This window comes from Leptidea sinapis, chromosome 20 (genome assembly GCF_905404315.1).
Source record: "Leptidea sinapis chromosome 20, ilLepSina1.1, whole genome shotgun sequence".
Classification (NCBI taxonomy): Eukaryota; Metazoa; Arthropoda; class Insecta; order Lepidoptera; family Pieridae; genus Leptidea; species Leptidea sinapis.
The window spans coordinates 2,925,106-2,947,337 of record NC_066284.1 but is presented as its reverse complement, the minus strand read 5'-3'; the positions used below and the strand labels follow the sequence as shown (position 1 = coordinate 2,947,337).

Sequence of the window (22,232 nt, the reverse complement as noted above, 5' to 3'; positions counted from 1 at the left end):
GCCTTGTTTTATTAACAATTTTATTGTTTTGCTCTTAAAATGTAATTTGTAGCTCATATTTATATTATAACGAAAACAGGTAAAAGGAAATATTTTCTCGACTTTTCTATAACTTTGACTTGTGTTTTACACATAATAGAAAATTTTACACAACATAATACATATAATAATAGTTTCCCACGTTTTCAGGAGGCTAAAACTGTTTTTCTGACAATTTCAGAGCAAGCCTACTTGGTAAAATTTTCAGGAAACCCGTTTTCAGGTATTTTCAAGACTGGTTATACCCCTTTGATGAAGGGACATTCTAGATTACAAGGGCGGATAATGTGCATGAGAGAAGGAAGATAGGAACTTTTAGAAGCTCGAGCAAGTGTTTTAGAATCGTGTGACTGTGGAATGATGTCTGAAAAGAGATGGAAGATCGTAAATTATAGAATTGTGCATCTGTGGAATGGTTTCTGGAAAGAGATGGAAGATCAAAAATTCTAGAATTGTGCATCTGTGGAATGACGTCTTCTGCTGTCTTCAAGTCAGTTTTAAGCTCTGGTTCAGGAGAAGGAGAGTAGGGTTGATTGCCACACCCCTGACTAAGATTTTCATCACATTATATTTAATTTTTTTATAAAGAAGGAAAGCATTCTTTTGTTTCTTTTACCTCGTAACAATATCAAATCGTTTCTTATATTTATATTTAAAAAAAACACTGATGAACATATCATTTATATATATACTTTCATAGTTCAATCACATAGCTATTGTCACTCACTAAACTTATCACAAACCAGGATGTGCCTGTTGTAGTCTCAAATAACAATCAATATGCTTGATTTTATACAAAAAATGTACAATTACGAAGTAAGGCATGTTGAGGTAACAATTTCACAAGTAATGTCACAGTCTTTTGTATGATTGACCTTCAATTTTGTATTGCCATTAACTGACAGACATTTTTCATTTCTATGAAACAGTTCTGACACCTCCATAACTCACGGTGAAGTTGTGAATTACTCAGTAATAGTATTCGTCTGAATGCTATCTGTAGTAATGCTGTGATTGTGGAGGCCACGATTGCACATTGGGTTGCTGGTACTCCGGCCATCGGGAGCCCTCAGGTATTGCAGGAGGCATCCCTACTGCAGTGCCCATGGGAGATACACCAGCAACATTTGTTGTCATTGCCGCAACTGGAATTATAATTGTCAGAATTATATACCTAATCACTTAGATAATTAATACGTTTAGATAGACTATGACAGCTGTGAATAATTAAACCTGGTCTGATTTTATCGGTTGTCTAACAGCAAGTGACTATGTAGAAGTATAAATCTAATTACTAAACATTAATCCAACAGTACATTCATCCCACTGAAAGCCAAACCGTTAGGATGTCAGCCAGTAATACATTGATCACGGAAATGATTGCGCGGTATTGTCAATACTCATACACACTTCGCGCAGCCGTGCAAGACCAATGAACTGCGAATAAGTGATCATTGTGACTGCGGAAATAGTTGTGAGGAATAAATATACTAAACCGTAACAGCATTATTTGGAGAAGCTTCGATACGTCGGTGTAAATTTTTCTTATTCAGGCCCTTATTGCTTTTAGGGAGTTGTATCCCGGGAAGAAGAACGGGGTTTGGAGTAGAAAAGGATAGTAGTAGTAGAATATCACCGTACCCTTGTCTTTTATCTTAAATTTTATTTTTTGTAGAGAGACCTGTAATTGGCTAATAAACCTAACGGGGGTTCTTCTTGTTATATACTCGATTATTGTATTTTGTTTAAAGCCGACGGTCTTGTTATCTGTTTTATAATTTAAAGAACAGGAAACCTGTGCTAATCGTAAGTAGTTTTTGTTGTATTTAATTTATTATGTTTTATCGTTGCTTATTTGTTTGTATTTATGTCGTATTAATTTTAATAGAATAACAGAAATCTGATTTATTTAAGCAAAGATTTCGCATTGGCTTTTCTAGCCGGAATTGCCCGGCTAGAAAAATTTACAGATATGTTTGATAGGTACAAGTTTCTTGCCTCCGGTCACGCTTGTACTGCTTATGCTAGAAACCATATTAGAGCAGCTTGGAAGAAAGTTGCCACTATTTCAATAGTGAGGGCAATAGTTGCATTAATAGCCTAAACACATGACCGGATTTGGTTCGGCCGAACCATCGGACGCGGTCTGGTAGCGGACCATATTCGATGGTATGTCGCATTGTCCATCATAAAAAATATTATTATCACCGTTATCCGGAGTATGACGCCAAAACATATGGTGCGAGGCACCCATCGGAGCGTCCGATGGTCCGGACGTACTAAACTCGATCATGTGTGTAGGCTATAAGACTTGGTAGCAAATGGCTAAAGTCAGTTGACTTTGTAAAGGTTATATTTTATATATGGTACCGAAGTATATACTTCCTAGCACTTAATTTAAGCACATAACTTACTGGAACGATAAAAAATTTGCCCTCAATAAAAAGGTCAGTCAGTAAAACATAGCTAGGCGTCGTATTGTTGGTGGTGCAGCGGAGCGTAATTATTTAACTAACTTCCATAAAAGAGAAATAGTTTGAATTTAATTCGGCATCCCGCGTAATTGTTGTTTCACGACGTTTTCGTAAATTGTCTGATTTTTTTGGCTTGTTTTAATATATAGGTACATTATGCACAATTCACGAGCAGTCATTTTAAACAAAAATGTACTAACACATATTCAACTAGCATCTAAGATCAATTTGTTTATATTTTGAGCAATACGCCTACAAAATAGGAGCTTTTGATTTTGACAAGTCAAGGCGTTTTTTGTTTAGCGAATACCGATTGTCCATAAAAAGTCGTAAATTTTCGTTGCGCTAGTGCTGTGTCAGTGAAGTTAGTGAATACGAAATTGACATTCGCCGCTGCCGGAGCGTCGAGCTGGAGGTCCTGTTGCTTAGAGAATTGCACTGCTGCTCGTCTCGACTCTCATAAATAAAAATTCGATATTATAATATTTTAATTTGAGAGTCACAATTGGGGTGCCGAGTCCACATAATGTGGGGATAAGGGCTTATAAGGATGAACATTAAGATTATTAGTTAGATTCGTTTACCTAAAAAATACTTTTAAGAGACTGGTTTGAGAGTATGTGATCTTCCCAAAATCGATTGAAATACAAAAACATCGATTCGAATCAATAAATGTCAATAGTCTTGTCCCTTATCGTCATAAAAAAAGTAAAGATCATGTTAAATAAGCCCTATATTGTTGCGAAACTGAAGTGGCAGTGGGCACATAGGATCGACGGACAGATAGCCGTTGGGGCAGTAAAGTCCTCGAACGGCGACCACGTACCGGAAGACGCAGTGTTGGTAGACCCCCCACAAGATGGACGGATGATCTGGTTACGTTGGATGAGGGCAGCGCAGGACCGATCATCGTGGAAATCTTTGGGGGAGGCCTTTGTCCAGCAGTGGACGTCTTCCGGCTGATGATGATGATGATGAAGCCATGTGTTACCTGGCGCGACGTACGCTGCTGTCGAGTAAGGCGGCGCGTAGTAGGGCGCGGGAGGAGGCACGCTCATGTTGTGAAGTACGGCCACGGCGGGCGCAGGCACGGGCTGCGGGCTCTGTGACGTCACAGTACATTGTATAAATACTGTACACCAGGGGTGTTCAAGCTGGTGTCCTCTACCGCATTTATCACGGCGAGTATTCCTAAGAGCTGTTTCACCTGAATCCTGCCGCCGAATTCCACCTTCGCACGACACGCCACAAGTTAGGATATCAGTCCCAACATCTGGATGTGTGGCGGTCTTCCACTGTGCGGTTTTCAAGGAGCTTTCTTCCATCCATTCCGTACTACAAAGCTGTGGAATGAACTTCCTTGTGCGGTGTTTCCGGGACGATACGATATGGTTACCTTCAAAAAAAGCGCGTACACCTTTAAAGGCCGACAACGCTCCTGTGATTCCTCTGGGCTTGCAAGAGAATGTGGGCGGCGGTGATCACTTAACACCAGGTCAACGAATCTGAGAGGCTTCAAGTATGTGTGATGAAGGATTGTCGTCTAGGTAGAATGTCACGATGACGTAGATATTAACTTTGCGCACAATAATATGCATTTTTTTAGTCAAGGTATGTGTAGGTTTGCTCTAAAATGTCAATGAAAAAACTCATAATTCTTACAAAACAAACGCGTTCTTATATAGCTTGTAGTCAATGTTGTTCGTAGCCTTAGCAACCATACTTCAAACTAAATGGCTGCATCACTTATTTTTAGACTATCGGATCCCACTATTGGGCGAAAGGCTTCTCCTTCTTTGCTCCATTTGTCGCAGTCCTGTGCCAGCTTTGTTCCGGTCTTTATACAACAGTTTTTAATTATTTATTTGGATCATCAACATTACATATATTACACATTTATATAAACTTTTTTTTTTAAGTTAACCATATTATATTTTATACTTATACTTTCATAAATGAGATTTATAGATAGATATATTTAGAAACACAGATCATTGCTTGGTGCATTGTACACTCAGCAAAAAACTGATTCAACCATTCTTCTAGAATATATTAAACCAGTTAGTTACAAAACTTTAAGGCAGGTAAAGTTAGTCAACAGCTTGCTTCTGACCAGTGACTGTTCCTCTTTTCTTCGTTGCTTTTCTCTCATCAATTCAGCATTCCTATGTTTCCTTACATTCAATGACATTCCAGTCTTCTCACTGACATTTTTCTTTTTCGGTTGCTCTTGTTGTTTTTTCGCATTTTTTGCTCGAGACAAATCTCTTTGGTTACCACGAGTCATGGCGACTTTTGATCTCAGTAGATTCTCTTAGGTGAAGTTTTATATTTGTACGAAGTACCGACGATGCGCTAGTCCGGCCGAAACCTAGGACAAACGCACCGCACTCCTTTAACCAATATAAAATTTCAACAAACTTAAAGATCATATAGTCGCTTAATTATGGCGCACTTATCATTTGTTGTACATATCTCCAATTCTAAATTCAATACAACTACCAGCTGGCCATTTTTAATTTTCTATTTTTATGGATTCAATTCAAATTTTAAGCTGGCTTTTTTAACTTTGGCTAGGTACAATTCTGATATATTTAACAATTAAAGATGAACACATAATTCGGTTATTTAATAATGTGAATTTAGTCCACGCTCTTACATGAAAAAATCGCGAGGAAACCCACACATACTGAGAGAGATTGACTTAATTGCACTGGGTCAGTGTCGTCGACAGGTTCTAAAAGGGCTTAAACCAAAAGCCGTTTACTCGTAATATATAACATGTGGAGGAACACTCTGTGAATACCTATAATATAACAGTTATGATCGTTGCGATACTCAAGCAACTAAAAATCAAACAGCATCTATCTTCCACAGTGAACATCGAGACAAGGCAGCCAGTCCATAGAACGTAAACATTGTCGTCCAGGGTAAAGTGGAAGGCATAAGACGGCGTGGAAGTTCACCTATGAATTGGTGGAATCAGAATAAATCTGCTGTGGGTGGCCCCGTACATGAGTGCACTCGAATGACCTCTAACAGAGAGAGTTGGCGAGAAATTGTGAGGCGCATTACATCTGCCATTATAGAAACCCTATTGAAACTTTTTGACAATCACGACCGTTCTGTCATGAGCGTCGACAGAGAAGAAGAATATCAGAGTTACCTGATAGTAGTTGTAGTAGTTATGCTGCTCCGTCTGGTCGTGTATGGGCACTGTAATGAGGTTGGTGCGAGGCCGGCCGCGGTCAGCTCCCGCGTGAGAGTGACCGCGAGGGTCTCCCGCACTGCCCACCTGGAATTACAACATCATCATCAGCCGGAACACTTCCACTACTGGACAAAGGCCTCACCAAAAGATTTCCACGACGATCGGTCCTGCGATGCCTTCATGCACGCTTCCGGTGATCTTATTTTATTTTAATTGGGTGGCTAACAGCCAACAAATAGGTATTAAATAGTTTTTTAACGTTTCTACAAATTATTTACAGCTTAAACTAATTAATGGCATTACTATGTACTAGGTAGGTATCTTACGCAATTTAAATTGACTTAAGGTATACACATATATTGTCATTATATTAATTTTCTGTGACCTGCAAATAATCTTGTATAATATGTTTCTTAACACTACCTAAACTGGAAAAAAAATCTATTTCGGATGATTTTAGTTTGTTAAAATTATTCGAAGTACGTGGTATAGAGAAGTGTGATCTATAGTTTGTACCATGACCAGATTCTCGGTCCATCTTGTGGGGGGCTTACCAACACTGCGACTTCCGGTACGTGGTCGCCATTCAAAGACTTTTCTGCCCCAACGGCTATCTGTCCGTCGAAATATGTGCCCAACCCACTGCCACTTCATTTTCGTAATCATTTAAGCTATGTCAGTGACTTTGGTTCTCCTACGGATCTCCACATGCAACAATACTACTGGAGAATATCATATTTGGATTTTTACAACACTTTGGATATGAAGTTTTGTTTCCGAAATATCATGTTCTTTATCTAGCTACAGCAAAGCGTTCTTAAACACTCATAAGTTACTTCATATAAAACAATTTGGCTTTACTAGGGGACAATCGACTTCGGATGCAGGTGTTGAACTCACCAGGAATTTTTTTTTGAGGCCTTCGGAGGAATCACAGAATGCACTTAGTATCTACTGTGATTTATCTAAGGCTTTTGATTGTATTCAACATTCAACACTGGTCAGAAAACTATGTCACTACGGTATAAGAGGTTCTCACGTCACAGTCCACCTCATAGAGTAATATAGATATAGCTAGTTTAGTTGCCGGCTAGTGGTGGGAATGATATAATAGTTTGTGAAGTGTCGTGCGAAGTTGGAATTTCAGCTAAAGGCAGCAGCTGAATATACTTACCGACAATGGTTTGACAATAGGAACTGAAGCCATGGTGTGTTCCAGTTCCTGCTTACTCTCACTGCCTCCGCTTGAAACATGTCGATGATTTATGTGTGCTTGCAGATCTCTCTGAAATAAGAATGCAGATAGATTGTTCAATCGAATGATATAAGATGTATGTTCTTCATTATCATTTATAACAATAGTCACTATATGCTTACTAATATTTTAACACACTTGTATGTTTAATAGCACCGGTGGCTTAGCTGTAAAAACACACAGTACATCGCTATTTTTTTATTTATATATGAGGATGGGGAGTTTTTTTTACCCTCACGGGATGGGGAGGGCAACCACCCATGGATATCCGCAACAACAGTTGTGTCAAGAAATGAGTTGCCGGCCTTTAAGGTGGGAGTATACCTTTTTCTTGAAGGTCCCTAAGTCGTATCTGTCCGGGAAGACCGCTGCCGGTAGTTGATTCCACAAAGTGGCTGTGCGAGGCAAGAAATTACGAACAAACCGCGCGGTTGTGGAATGCCAGACGTCTACGTGATGCGGATGGTACTTTGCACGTAATGTCCGGTGGTGGAATTCGGCCGCTGGAATCAACCCGAACAGCTCCTCTGAGCACTCCCCGTGATAAATGCGGTAGAAGATGCAGGGAGAACCCACATCTCTACACAATGCTAGAGAATCAAGCCGATCGGAGATGACTTGATCGTCGATGATTCGAACCGCTCTTCGTTGTATGCGGTCAAATGGATGAAGCTGGTACTGGGGAGCGCCCGCCCAGAGGTGAGAACAGTACTCCATGTGAGGCCGGATTTGCGCCTTATAAAGTTGCAGGCGGTGGCTTTTAGTGAAGTACTCGCCTTACTGAGTACACCAAGCTTTTTAGAAGCCAGTTTGGCCTTCTCTTCCAAGTGACCACGGAACTGAACGTCGCTCGATACATCGACGCCAAGTATGCCAATACAGGCGGTGGCAGTTAGAGGAGTGATCTCGAATCGAGGGGATACGACAAAGGGAGACTTTTTAGTGGTGAACGCACAAACTTGTGTCTTCTTGTTACTAAATTTTGTCGGCCCCATTCCGAGACTGCAAAGCATAGTCTCGATTTCAGACACAAGTTTGTTCCGGTTCTCGTCGACGCTATCCCGGGACATGTTGGCACGGCCGCACGTAGTACATAATATTTCCATGTTTAAATCATTAAACTAAACATTTTAACGTCAACTTAAGAAAATATCTTTTTAATATCATTTGCCAAGGTGCTTCTATGTATATTTTGTAATTTTCAATATTCCCGGAGTGCCTGTATTGGTGTTTTTTTGCCATTACGTGAAAACGAAACTTGTGATAGGTATTTAGTTTGTTTTATTTAAAATTACCTAGTCGTAGAAAAAATTTTGTATTCGACACGTTGTATAACTATGTCAAAAAACGCTCGTGGCGTGATTTAACCCGCGTCACTCGTGAACCCTCACTATACAACTGTTGCATTAAATACTATTATATTAAAATAAAAAATTTAAGGAAACTTATTCAAGTTAAAGATAATCTAATCCGAAAAAATGTTGTGTTACGTCAATCTTAATCCTCATAATTTGATTCGAGCTCTATTCTTAAAAATCTCACCCTGAAGTGGTGCACTTAGAATCTACATTACACATTTTAGATTTCAGACAAGTTTTGCTGGTTTTCTATTTATTAAGGTGTTCAATGATTAAACAAAAGGTTATTTACCAATATATAAGGTAACATTCTCACCTGTGATAAATATGTCCTTCTACAACCTGTATTGCCATATCGAGTTCCAGAATGTGTACACATAAACACTGTGCCCAAACCTGTTTGCTCCACTCTAAGAACCTGGAATGTACCAAAATTAACATCAATAGTTGACACACATGATATTGTCTGAAGAATATGGGTTGTATTTACCTGTTCCACACGCAAAGATACAACCTGCACCTTTTTAACAATGACTGCCATATAATATATATACCACTACAAGTTCTGAATTCTACTGTTTTACTTGATCACTGCCGCCGAATTCCACCTTCGCACGACACGCCACAAATTAGGATATCATCCACACCATCTGGATGTGTGTTGGTCCTCCACAGTGCGGTTTTCAAGGAGCTTTCTTCCATGTACTACAAAGCTGTGGAATGAGCTTAATTGTGCGGTGTTTCCGGGACGATACGACATGTGTACCTCCAAAAAAAGCATGTAGACCTTCCTTATAGGTCGGTAACGCTCTTGTGATTCCTATGGTGTTGCAAGAGAATGTGGGCGGCGATGACCACTTAACACCAGGTGCGGGTCACCTCACGTATTTATCACGGGGAGTGTTCCGAAGAGCTGTTCACCCTGATTCCTGCCGCCGAATTCCACCTTCGCACGATACGCCACAAGTTAGGATATCATCACCACCATCTGGATGTGTGGCGGTCCTCCACAGTGCGGTTTTCAATGAGCTTTTTCCACGTACTACAAAGCTGTGGAATGAGTTTCATTGTGCGGTGTTTCCGGAAAGATACGACATGAGTACCTCCAAAAAAAAGCGTGTAGACCTTCCTTATAGGCCGGTAACGCTCTTGTGATTGTGTTGCAAGAGGATCATATATTGGATGCCTCAACCTTTAGAGCTTGAACTCATTTTTTGTGTCAGGATGCTTCGTGAACATGATGGACGTCACCGCTGTCAAAAATAATAAAAGCATCCAATAATTCATTAACTATAAATAACAGGTTGACCACAAGCAGCACCCGTTCACGAGTTGATGCATGGACCACACATCATTCCCCTCGCACATATTTGAGGGAAGGAAATGAAAGAAAAGATATAAATTGACGACCAGGCACACGACGCCGCCGCAAGCAATGCCATTCAGTGAGCATGACAAACCATGTTATAGCATCTCACAAAGCAAGCTGGTGTTGCAAGAAAATGTGGGCACAGCACTGTCTCAACTAAAAATTTTTGTGGGTTGTCACAAAAATATATTAAATATTAAACATAATTGATACAACTATTTAAATGCCATTGCATCATGATTTTGGCTGTCTCTGATCATTCTGTCCATACATCAACTTGTGTTTATAACCAATTTAATTCTGTAATTTTTTTGTAATATTTCCTCCACTTTGTGAGTGCCATTAATACAATTACAAATAGTATAATTCATCAATTTTCCGTCATTTCATATAACATGCTCAATTGAGACAACAAATGTTATTGAAGCATTGCCAGCCCTAAATCAATTTAATATGAATGTATACAACACCATACCTTTTCTCTACATCTAGGACAGTGTGTATGATCAGCTCTTGCACATGTTAAACAAAACACATGCTTACATGGTATCTGAAAACAAACACAACTTTTTTATTTAATGCAATTCATGGGATAATTTTTGAAGTGAAAACTTCTTTAGACGAAAAGCACTTGAATTGGCCACTTTTTGTAGGGGAATATCTTATGGGTTCGAGTCACGGAATTTAATTTAAAAATAAATATACACAGTCAGACACTTTATTGATGGGTGAAATTTCGTGAGTTTGAGTCACCGATAAACATGTATATGTATACATAAATCTGTACAAACAGCTGACATATTGTGCAATAATGATGTAAATAATTAGTATTATGTGATACATACTGTACATTTAGTAAATTAAGTTATTTGCAGTTTTAGTAGTATTAGTGCTGTGAATATCTTATAAGTGAAATTGAATGGATTTAGTGAATAGTTCAATGTGTAACATATATACTGTGCATTGTTGGAATAGTGTTTTTGTTTGATTATTATTTGAATTTTTAAAGTAAAACTTCTTTAGGTGCGACTTGAGGGTAGCTCAGATTTTTTTCTGATGGAAGTAAAGCTCAGTTCAAAAGTCAATTGAAAGAATTTTTTTAGCTGTTAAAACTTAATGATTTTAAAAAATATTTCAAATGTTTTTATTCTTTATTATATTGTATATACTACTATTGCAATAAATAATATATAAGTTTTCAGAAATTTTCTCACATTGGTTAACTTGTGTTTCGTTTCCATTATTAGGATAGGCAAAGGGTTCGAGCCCATACATTTTTCTAAATATTGAATAACAACATCATATTTATATGTGCTCACAATAGTATAACCTTCAATTTCTTATTATCACTGAATTATAAATACAATATATAATGAAAATAATAAACAGTCAAATAAAATGCCGGAACATTTTACTCTTTCATCAATAAATACGAATAAAAGAGAAAATCAAGAACCTAATCATGACCTGACCTGTAAAAAGTGTAAGTGTTTATATTCTGACGAATAATAATAATAATATATAAAATCTCACTTGATAAAATAATATTAATACATACATACATACACACACTCACGCCTTGTTCCCGTCGGGGTAGGCAGAGACAATAGAATGCTATTTGCTTCTATCCTTACAAGCCACACGCGCTTCCTCTACATTCATTACTCTTTTCATACATGCTCGCCGGTTGCGGGTGCTTCGGACGTCTCCTTTTCTCAAAACGTCCCAAATTTGGTCGACGAATGTTCTACGAGGTCTCCCGCCATCGAATTTCCCACACACACATGCCTTATATATTTGATGCGTCATTCTTTCTTCACTCATTCGCTCCACGTGTCCAAACCATTTCAGCATTCCTTTTTCAGTCCTTGTCACAACATCCTCTTTCAAACCACAGCGCGCTCGTATTACCGCATTCGGAATTCTTCTCAACTGCGTTAATTCTGCTTTTATGCTTCTTCTGCCATACCCAACTCTCACTTCCATACATTAACGTCGCGACAAGCACTCCATTATGTACAGCCATTCGCTCTTCTATTGGTAGTCTGACCGTTTATAAAGGCATGCAGCGCTCCATTCACACAATTTCCCGCAGTCACTCTCCTTTCAATATCACCTTCATATCTTCCGTCTCTTGTAAACATGCTACCCAAATATATGAATTCTGTAACTTGTTCTACCCTTTCATCTTCAATCGTGATAGTACACTCAGTCAACCTTTCATCCTTCTCAAATACCATCACTTTCGTCTTTCTTGCATTTACTTTCAAACCTCTCTCTTTAATAATAATAATATTAATTATATTATATATTAATAAAGGCATTTTTTTAATTTTAGGTAGAGAAAATGCCAACTTTGCTCAAAAGATGAAGTTATATCATCAGCTTTTCCGAGAAAATAATAGCAAAAAATCTAACAATGCTCCTAGCTCTTCAGTAATACGTGAGTGCTTGGTTGGTAACACAGCTTTATTTAATGTAAAGTTTTACTTCAAGCTCACGTAAAGATTACATACACACACACTTTTTAATTGTAGAAACATTGTGCAGTACAATATCAGCTGATGGTAATTGATACACCCTGCCCATTACAATACAGTGCCAAAAACTCAGAACGGAACTACAATTGTGCTCGTCACAATGTTATGTCTCATTTGCTCAATAATTTCACTAGCTATTGCACCCTACTTGATGTTGATAATTTTAATTCAAACATTATGAAATTTCAAATTTTAATGCTTTAAAGTTCTAAGTTTTCACTTCTATCGGAAGTGTTCTAGAACTGCAGATTCTTTTTATGAAAAAGGAGGACAAGGTATCTTATAAGTTACTAATTTTAAGTGATTACGGTTTTATCCAGTCTCTTGCCAGATTTTGGCGAGACAACACATCCTGAGGATGCCTCGTGTGTGAGGCGAAACATGTGTCGAATTGTTTTAAAAACAAATATTGGCGGAATTAACACTAAAGAAAACTTAAATCATTTGTATAATTATGGATTTCCGCAAAGTAACACCTAATTCAATAATTTTTTTTTTTTGTTTACTGCCTGTTCGTCATCAGAGATATCACAGGAGTCTTGCTGGCTTTATATATGGCAAATAAATACTTGGGAAGAAGTTTGTTTATAATTTGTATAAAAAATTATGGAAAGCTTATTTAGTTAATGATTCTTCCAGAACTTTGTTACAAATAATAGATTTAATGACATGTCAACAATTCTTGTGTAAGTTCTTTTAAAATAAGATCTCTATTTTTCAATTTCATGTAAGTCTCATTTTGAAGAATGTATAGACTAGACAAATATTTGGCTTTAAGTGCTAATAACACAAAGAAAAACTGTTAAGTTGATAAGTTTTTTTTTACATCTATTTTAGTATGTATGAATATGTAAACTAAACACAAATATTGAATTAAAACATTTAAACACTCACCATTCTGCCATAGATAAGTATTGGCTTAGAGCATATATCACAACAGTAGATCATAGGATTGAGAACTTTCTCTCCAATCAGGTTAGCCCTGTGGTTCCATTCCAGCCTCAGCATTGGTTCAGGTGGTCCTCTTTGGATTGTCGTAAACACTGGTGCTTCCAATTGAGATATATCTGATGGAACTTCCACTAAAATATAAGTAAATTAAAAAAAGGTTTTAAATTGTTTTGTTAGGTAATTCAATTGGTTCATTTAAGGTGTAACCTCACATTTAGGTGGCTCATTTTGCTCAATTTCTTCTCTTTGAGGCTCCTCATTAACAGGTTCTTCCTGCTCTTGGACACTTTCTTCCATTGAACATTCCTCTTCATCGGAGGACATAACTTTGGGTACTTTCTTCCCTCGCCCCCTTCCTCGGCCTCTGCCTCTTCCTCGACCCCGACCTCTACCTCTCCCACGACCATTTCTCTTTTCACTATTCATTTATATCAATAATAAATTTATCAAGTTGTTAGTTCTTATTCAGAAAACACTTCGTTTACAACAATACTTGTTCTTGACGTAAGATAACATACAAGTGAATACTACTGTGATTTCTTAAATTAAAACTTATTAACTAAGAAAAGGATTTCTTCACACAATAAAGAAATTCATCAGGAATATTTTAATTTATAAATTACAAATGCAAATAAATTAATAATGATAAAATGTACCGTGCATTTAACATTTATGAACGTTAGCGATATCAAACTTCAAAAGACAATTGTCATTTGTTTAAGTCGTATCTATTTACATTCTCTTTGGTCTCTTGTCAATGTAGCAGTTTGACTTTAGCCAGTTGACAGTAGACGTCACACGATGACGCCAGAACTCTTATAAATTCTAACGGCTTCGGAATAATGTTATATTAATTAAACATTACCAAATATACAGGAAACATATGTAAATTAAATTTTTAAAAAGCTGTAGGATTATCTTTTTAAACATGGGGCACACTAAAAGTCTTGCACTTCAAGCTAATCGTAACTATTTGAATTTCGAATATTATATTTTTTTAAACGTTGCAACCTTCTTAGTAATAAAAAAAAAAACAATTGGCGGGAAATCAATTGTCAATTTATTTTATCACACATCAAAGTTTTACGTACGCAACGAAAATGGAATTAAGAAGAAAAGATTTTAGAGCGATGATTTTTTATGATTTTAAAAGTTCTTTCTCTCCGCAAGACTGTCACCGCTCGTCTTCAAAATGCTTTTAGGAGAGAAGCACCTTGCTAGAGCACCGTGAAGCGATGGTTTGTTCAATTTGAGAGAGGTTGGGTTTCTTGACATGACGAATTTCGTGAATGGCGGCCTTCAACTGCCGTCAACGAAAATAAGTGGCTACTATTAAGAGGCAAATTGAAGAAAACTCGCGGATTACCTATGAGACAATTCGAGGAATATTGGGGATTGTTATGAGCCAAATTCAGAAAATTTTACACGAAGAATTGAAAGTTCCAAAACTTTGTTGTTGGATGCCTCATGAACTGACAGCGGAGAAGAAGCGGGCTCGCCTGGAATGGTGCTCTCAGATGCTAATGACGAACGACCACGGACATTCGAATGCTGTTTATGACATTGCCACAGAAGACGAAACGTGAATTTATTGTTTTGAACCAGAAAAAAAACAGCAATCTTGTGAATGGGTGTTTTAAAATGAGAACATGCCAACAAAAGTGAGGCAAGCAAAAAAAGTTGGTTAAAAAAATATCGCATTTTTTTCTCAGCTATAGGTCCCATCCACACAATTCCAATTGAAGATCAAAAGTGTGTTAATCCCGAGTGGTAGTATTCTACCATTTGTTTACCCAGGGTGTTAAAAAAGTTCGCGAAAGACGACCAAAAAGCCGCGTTCATCATGACATCATGACAACGCTTCTTCAAACACGGCCAACAAAGCAATTTTAGCTTCCGAAAAAGTTCAACTCGTCATCCATCCTGCACATAGCCCAGACCTAGCACCCTGTGATTTCTATATTTTCCCCAAAATCAAAAATTTGATGAGAGGTTTCACTTTTACCAATTCCGAAAGTGATAGCGTTTAATCAGCACGTAGAAAACATGTCTTCAGATCTGTGGTCCTCCTGTTTAAAAAATGGTTCGATTATTTTGAAAAGCAATAAACATACAAATATTTTGGTAATAAAATGTTGTTTTTTAAGTTACGCAAAACGTTTAGTGTGACCTACGTAATATATTATAATTGTAAAAAATGATCTTCTTATCTGTGATTGGTTTTTATCAAAATAATACTAATCTGCAGACTAAGAAAGTACAAATAATTCATGTCTGTACACGATTCAGCCTACCTGGATTTTTTCATAGATGATCTTTATTTTTAATAAACCCGTAAGACGATTATGTTATATAAGTATCTATACTATATTATTTATGTGTCTCCTCAGGTATTTAAAGGGAAGTTAGGTAAATTTGAGAAAAGTGAATAGTGTAGAGAGGTATTTTTAGCAAACTCAGGCAACATCCAACGGGTCGTTTGGATTTTTAACCCCGAAGTACTTTCATTCCCCTACTAGGAACTTCAGTCTTGCTTCAGTCTGCAAATGTGTAGTATAGGAAATAACCAGTCTAACCACTAGTCAGTGTCATCCAAGATAGGCTTGTAACTACATACATAGTTATAGGTGAGATGTCCTTGAGTCGTGTGGAGGCGAGAGGCGAGAGCGGGTCGCGGCGGAAGGACACCGCTTCCAAAAATAACAATTATTGTAACTGGAATTAGATTAGCTATTTAGATTGTATAAAAATACGCAATTGTTTTTATACTTTTTAGTGGATATAATATCTATTGTTTTGGAATTGAGTTTTTTTGTTAAAAAATTTTATTTTCTTTTGTAATCTTTTTCTATGTTTCTTTTTTCGGGGTGTTGAAAAATCATTAAATTATTTTCAACTAACCGTATGTTACGAGTATTACAACAGACCGAAGCGATTTATGTATTTCACTCAAACTATAATTTTTTCTTATATGTTGGTTCGCTATCTAGTGGTTTACGTAAATGAACTATAGGCGTGGATGATGGATGTGGGGCTAGCATCTAACTATACTTATAAATATTTTTGGCTATCATCACTTTCCTGGATTGGTTTCCACTATTGAATCAAATTTAAAGACGTCAAAAGAACAACAGCTATAGTTTGTGACTTTGTGAGTTAACAAAATTTCTTAACGAAAGTTATTGTGTGACATTATATTAGGTTATATATTGTATTATTATATTAGGTGCGGGGAGAAGGGAGTAGTTATCTGCTAGTCCGTAATTACTCCGCGTCGGTAATTCAACCATCGACTACTACACGTGGGTAACAATGCTCTTTAGACTAGACCCATGGTTTTGAGAGTTTAATCACATGCCATGAGCGTTTTATAGCCCGTCATAAAGTTATTACTGGACTCTCTTATATTTAAGCGTAATTGCTATGAAATACGCAAGGCGCTATAAAGTAAAAAATCTTAAAATGTTTGCGGATTGTTTTATTAAAATTTATAAAATTTTACAGGAGCAATCTGTCAATAGGTCCTATCATTTATTAGGTGGAATAAATAGACAGACAAAACTGGTTTCCTGCTGAAAGTATCGTATACCTAAACACCATATAATATAATATACTCATATTATATGTCATAACAAGCTGTTGTTCTTAGTTTTTACATATAACAATACAGACAGACAAAACATTTTATTTTTTATGTTCATATTACCAATCTTACAACCTATTTGTAATGAATTTAATTGTAATTGTAGCATAAATGTTTTAATTTATGGAAGAGGAGGTCAAATCAGCATAGGTACGGGTCACCTGATGTTAAGTGATCACCGCCGCCCACATTACATTTGCAATGAAAAATCACAGGAGAGCTGCCGACCTTTTTAGAAAGGTGTACGACGTTTTCCAAATTTGTAACAAAAAGTTGACTTTTGAAACGGCTATTTAGAATACTTAAATATTAGTTCGAATAAATTTTTTAAATTTTAATTGTGTGAACAAACCAGGAGCTTTTTCCGGTGCGTACAACCTTTTTTAAAGGCGCTCACGTCAAAGTATATATATAATAGTACATGTTCCCACATCGTACCAACAGTGCAAACACCGCGCAAGGAAAATCATTCCACGATGTCGCTGTAGGTACCTACATTGTTGTGAGGTTGTTGTGGAATTCGGCGGAAAGAATCAGGGTAAAAAGCTGATTGGAAGACTCCCAGATTTTATTGTACATACGTTACACAACACAAATAATAATTTATTGTAACACAATATAGCAAAATGACGGCGTAATATTATGATAGACATAGCTCTTAAAGCTACCTGCGATAAATTTAAATGATTGACTAACAACTACACTACTTACCATGTCACGTTACATGTGGAGTGCCGTCTTGCTACAACGAATCTGAGTACATTTCAATATCAATAAAAATATCGATACGATAAGAATATTACGTACTTTTATTTATTTAGTACTTTAAACTATTAAGTACTTTTATTTCTGCTAATTGCTTTAACTGCTAAGTGTGTATATTGGATAAGTACACAGATTTCGATAATATTGTATGTAAAATACGCTGGATTGGCTTAGATATCACATACGAGAGACATGTGTGATATGACACATAAAGAGATACCTAGGTAGATTTTTCTATGAAATACCTTTTGATTGGCTTAAACTTTGAACGAACATGTACCATAGTGATGTATATTTTATTTCACACAATCAAAAAGTAGAGATTTCAACGAAAATTATAATAAGCCCGCCGACTTTTTTGCTGATAATTTGACGTGAGAATTTTTAATGGAAAGTAAGGGTTCTTTTTCGATATTTGAGTCAAAATAACGTGAAAAAAAAATATTTCAAATCAAAAAAATAACAGTGTATTTGGCATATTAAAAGAACTTTTCACCAAATTTCGTGGAAAAAAAAATATTTTGTACTTAAAAGATAAAAATAAAAAACCAAGAACTTGCTTATTTGAATTTTTCACATAGAGATTATCTGATAAAAGTGTGTAAACAAAAGTTGCAGATCTTTTTATTACTTACACCTTTGCCACTTAACTTGTAGTTTCGCCGGAAATCGATATAAACCGTTTTTTACCCTTATACATCCCCCTTTTTCCACTTCCTGACCTCAGATCACCCGTAAATTATTTTTCTTTTCATTCTTGTTATATTTCCTTCCTTTTGCAATAGGATTCATCCTACTATTTTTTTTTTTGGTTTCAAAAATTATCGACCCTATACCTATGGTATGAAATTAGTAGAATTATATAAACCGCTTTAGTGATTTTGATGTAACTTTGTGCGTGTGTTAACTAGATGGTTCAGATTTTAGTTTTTTCTATACCTCGCAATTCATATACATATCAGAAGACTTAATTAGAATCTCCAATCATCATATTATCTTTTTTATATTCTTTAAGAACATAACATGTATAATTCATCAGCATAGACAGGTCTAGACTGATGATTTTTTTTTACAAATTTTCTCTCATAAGGAAATAAATTATACGTTTGCGTCGTTGCAGCATGATTAGAATGCTCGAAAGATATTCGTCGCAGCAAAGCAGTAATATTGAGTGCAACAAACCTGTAAAGGTCTCCTCCCTTGTTGGACCGCGGCCTCGCTGGGACACTAACCCATTCCATTATTTTAAAATTCAAGTAGTTCCCGTGGCATGGAAACATCGTTTATATGTACTTACGAGCTGTGGAAAATTTTACTACAGACATTGTATGACTTCATTATATATTTTTTGCATGCGTGTGGAACAGACATCATTCATGGTAAGTAAAACTATCACCCATTGCGTATATTTTATACGTAAAAGAAAGGATTTCGCCGAATAGACGCTTCCACAAATATCTGGGTTGGCAAATTTTTACGGAACCTTCTATATAGATATGCAAGGATTTAACTCTCTCACTTTAAAAAATTGATTTCTTAGTGTAGAAAACCTCAATACCCGTCAGGTTTCTTAGAAGTTTCATAGGATTAACTCTGAAATCTATATATATAAAAGAGAATGTAGGTATGTACGTTTTTTTTTCTATTTTATATAAGAGGGGGCAAACGTTCAAGAGGCTCACGGGATGGGGGAGGTGAGACAACCACCCATGGACATCCGCAACATCAGGTGTGTGGGAGTACGCTTTTTTCTTGAAGGTCCCTAAGTTCCCTAATAAGTCCTAAACTATTCGACCGATCTTATTGAAATCTTTTATAATAGATTCGTGGAAGCTCAAGGTTTACATATATAATTTATATGGCAAAACAACGTTTGCCAGATCATCTAGTTATTAATAAAGTGTTAATTCTATTACCTGTAAGTTATACCTACATTTTAAATATAGGTATAAGTATAAAAAAATTAAAAGGACATTTATGAAAATATAAAATACGGAAGCATCGTTTCGCCAACAGGCAGTCTATTTTTGTATCTACGAAGAATTCTCATTTTGATTTTTACGCGCAAAATGTAAGCACAGTAACAAATTTTGATTTGGAGGCCATATGCCAAAATAAATAGTTTCGCGAATCGTTGAGTCTGCGAAATTATTGTTTTTATCATCATCGTCGTCGCAGTTTTGGCAAACGGTAAAGGAAGAGGAACTTATATTCTTAACGTTGAAATTCTTTAACTATCATTTTGAAGAATTGATGATGACATTCTCGGGCTGTTATGGTTACGGGCAGGTAATGCTTATATTACAGATAATCTTTATTGAAGTAGCCGTTATTTTCTGGAAATCCATAAGTATCCAAATGTTTTTGAGCTTTCTTGAGTGTTAATTCCGCCAATATAGGTCTTCAAACAATTCCACACGTGTTTCGCCTCTACAACATCAGCCTCTACACAAGGCATCGTCAGGAGATGTTGACTCGACACTCTGGCAGGAGACTAGAGAGACTAAGTGCTAGTGGTCGTGCTAGTGTTTGGCGAAAAAAACATTTGGACAGATTATCTTAAATATTTTAACGAACAATTCTTGATCATATTATGTAAACCTAGCCTTAACATATAAATATATTTTTATATTGTTCCATTACATATTGATTGACGAAAGGTACGAACTCCTACTACTCATCATGATGGGAATAGTTGCCGGAAGAAGAGGCTTAGGTCGCAGAAAATAAGAAACAAAAAAAGTCTTGGCTGCTCAACATGCGAGAGTAGACAGGAATTGCGAGTGCCGCAGAACTATTTCGCCTCACGAAAAACAAAGTTGAATTTATAAAGCTGACTGCCACCCTTCACTGGTCGGAAGGGTACGCGAAGAAGAAGAAGCTACATTGATATATAAGGATTAAAAAATATTGCTATACCTATAATAATAATATTGCTGCCAGTATTCTTGGTACAATTGCCCGTAACGATAGTTTTAATTTGAACATAATTTATTCTAGGGATAAAAAAGAAAGGGAAAAGGGCAGAGAATTTTGTATGGAAAAATAGTTGACAATAAAAATGATTGAGTGACATTCAGACAATGTTTTTCGCTTTACATACTATACTATAATATGTCCACTACACTATTCTCGAGAGGTTAGCATTTTATTGAAATGTTTTCTTTAGATTAGCTGGTCACTTTATTTTGTGAATATTAAAAGAGAGTGAGCTGTCACGCTCGGCTATATAACGTTCGGCTATGTACGGCTATCCAACTCGCCTTTTGATGCCATACTGTACAGAACAGTTCTTCATCAAAATAACACAAACTTTATGCGTTTAAGTTTTTACTTTAACCATCTTCCAAAAAATATTTGAGAGTTGCCTAAAACAATAATGCATTAAAATTAAAATTATGGCCAAAAGGAAAGAATATATAATAGTACAAGTACTAATAGATAAATACTTCTATAGTTTAAAAGAATTCTTTAGCCAAAAATACTAATATTATTTAAAAGTGACTATTTGAGGCCACGGACTAGTTAAAAAATAAGACTCCGTGTCACCTTACTTGACAGTGTAGCACCAAAACAAGCCGATTAACGTGTAAATACATAGCCCCACGCACACACTTACACTACTACAGGCCGATAGGCGGCCAATATGAGAATTGTCATCGTCTGTTCAAATTCAAATTCAAATTAATTTTTTTTTATTCAAAATAGGATGTGACATCACTCATTGAAAGTCAAAAACTACCACCCATTCCAAAATGAATGCCTCAGACCTGAGAAGACTGGGCGCAACAAACTCAGCGGGCTTTTTTTTTTCATCGAATAAATATGTTTACAAAGTAATATTGTACAATTAAACTTATTATTTAATAGCCTGAGGGCGGTCACTCCATTCCCAATCTGTGGTATCAATAAGAAAGTCATTTATCTTATAGTAACCTTTACCACACAAACGTTTTTTAACTATTCTTTTGAATAACGTTATACTTTTGTTTTGAACATTTTCTGGGATCTTATTGTAAAAGCATATACGCGATGTATATGAAAAAGACTTACTAACTCGACTTAGCCGAGTAGTAGGCATCATAAGTTTATGTCTGTTCCTGGTGTTAACATTATGGTTATGACAGTTTCTGGCAAATTCACTTATGTGCCTATGAACATACATTACATTATCAAGAATATATTGAGAAGCAACAGTCAAGATGTTAATTTCTTTGAATTTTGCTCTCAATGATTCCTTAGAGCCTAGGTTATAAATAGCGCGAATAGCCCTCTTCTGCAGCACAAATATTGTATTAATATCGGCAGCGTTGCCCCATAGCAATATCCCATAGGACAGATCAGTTTGCGTCTCAATAAAATATTTTAATGATACCATCGTGCGTTGTGAAAAAGTGTAAAAACGATACTATATAAGTATTTGTGGCCATATATGATTATTTAAGGGAGAAAAATTGTGTACGGTGCTTCACTTGCTAATATCACGGCGCGGAGCCCTTCTTTTTTTACTCGTCCGTGTTTGAGGATGGTACCTACAAACTAATGATTTTTTTATGATATTATTGAATTATAGCCATGTGTATTAATAATAAATGTATAAATATACCTAATAATTCTAATAAAATAA

General features: G+C 36.3%; 2 protein-coding genes across 2 annotated transcripts; both read right to left on the bottom strand.

Moving 5' to 3' along the window:
* Positions 1 to 709: 709 nt before the first annotated feature.
* On the bottom strand, positions 710 to 13,876 carry LOC126970257 (E3 ubiquitin-protein ligase Hakai). Its single transcript, XM_050816083.1, has 8 exons — positions 13,410 to 13,876; positions 13,141 to 13,328; positions 10,182 to 10,256; positions 8,654 to 8,755; positions 6,899 to 7,009; positions 5,680 to 5,808; positions 3,505 to 3,616; positions 710 to 1,184 (listed from the first exon to the last, which is right to left on the bottom strand). The coding sequence occupies exons 1-8, from the start codon at positions 13,621 to 13,623 to the stop codon at positions 1,033 to 1,035; spliced, it is 1,083 nt and encodes a 360-aa protein (XP_050672040.1). The 5' UTR covers positions 13,624 to 13,876; the 3' UTR covers positions 710 to 1,032.
* Positions 3,630 to 5,673, bottom strand: LOC126970272 (putative SERF-like protein). Its single transcript, XM_050816101.1, has one exon. It carries the CDS (start codon positions 4,798 to 4,800, stop codon positions 4,579 to 4,581), a length of 222 nt encoding a protein of 73 aa, XP_050672058.1. The 5' UTR covers positions 4,801 to 5,673; the 3' UTR covers positions 3,630 to 4,578.
* Positions 13,877 to 22,232: the final 8,356 nt, after the last annotated feature.

Bases quoted from the DNA above. Each gene is read 5' to 3' on its own strand.
- LOC126970272 (XM_050816101.1), bottom strand. From the start codon at position 4,800: ATGACTCGTGGTAACCAAAGAGATTTGTCTCGAGCAAAAAATGCGAAA.
- LOC126970257 (XM_050816083.1), bottom strand. From the start codon at position 13,623: ATGAATAGTGAAAAGAGAAATGGTCGTGGGAGAGGTAGAGGTCGGGGT. The intron at 13,329-13,409 runs GTGAGGTTACAC...CTTATATTTTAG, and splicing joins GCAAAATGAGCCACCTAAAT to TGGAAGTTCCATCAGATATA. The intron at 8,756-10,181 runs GTATGGTGTTGT...GGTACATTCCAG, and splicing joins GTCCTAGATGTAGAGAAAAG to GTTCTTAGAGTGGAGCAAAC.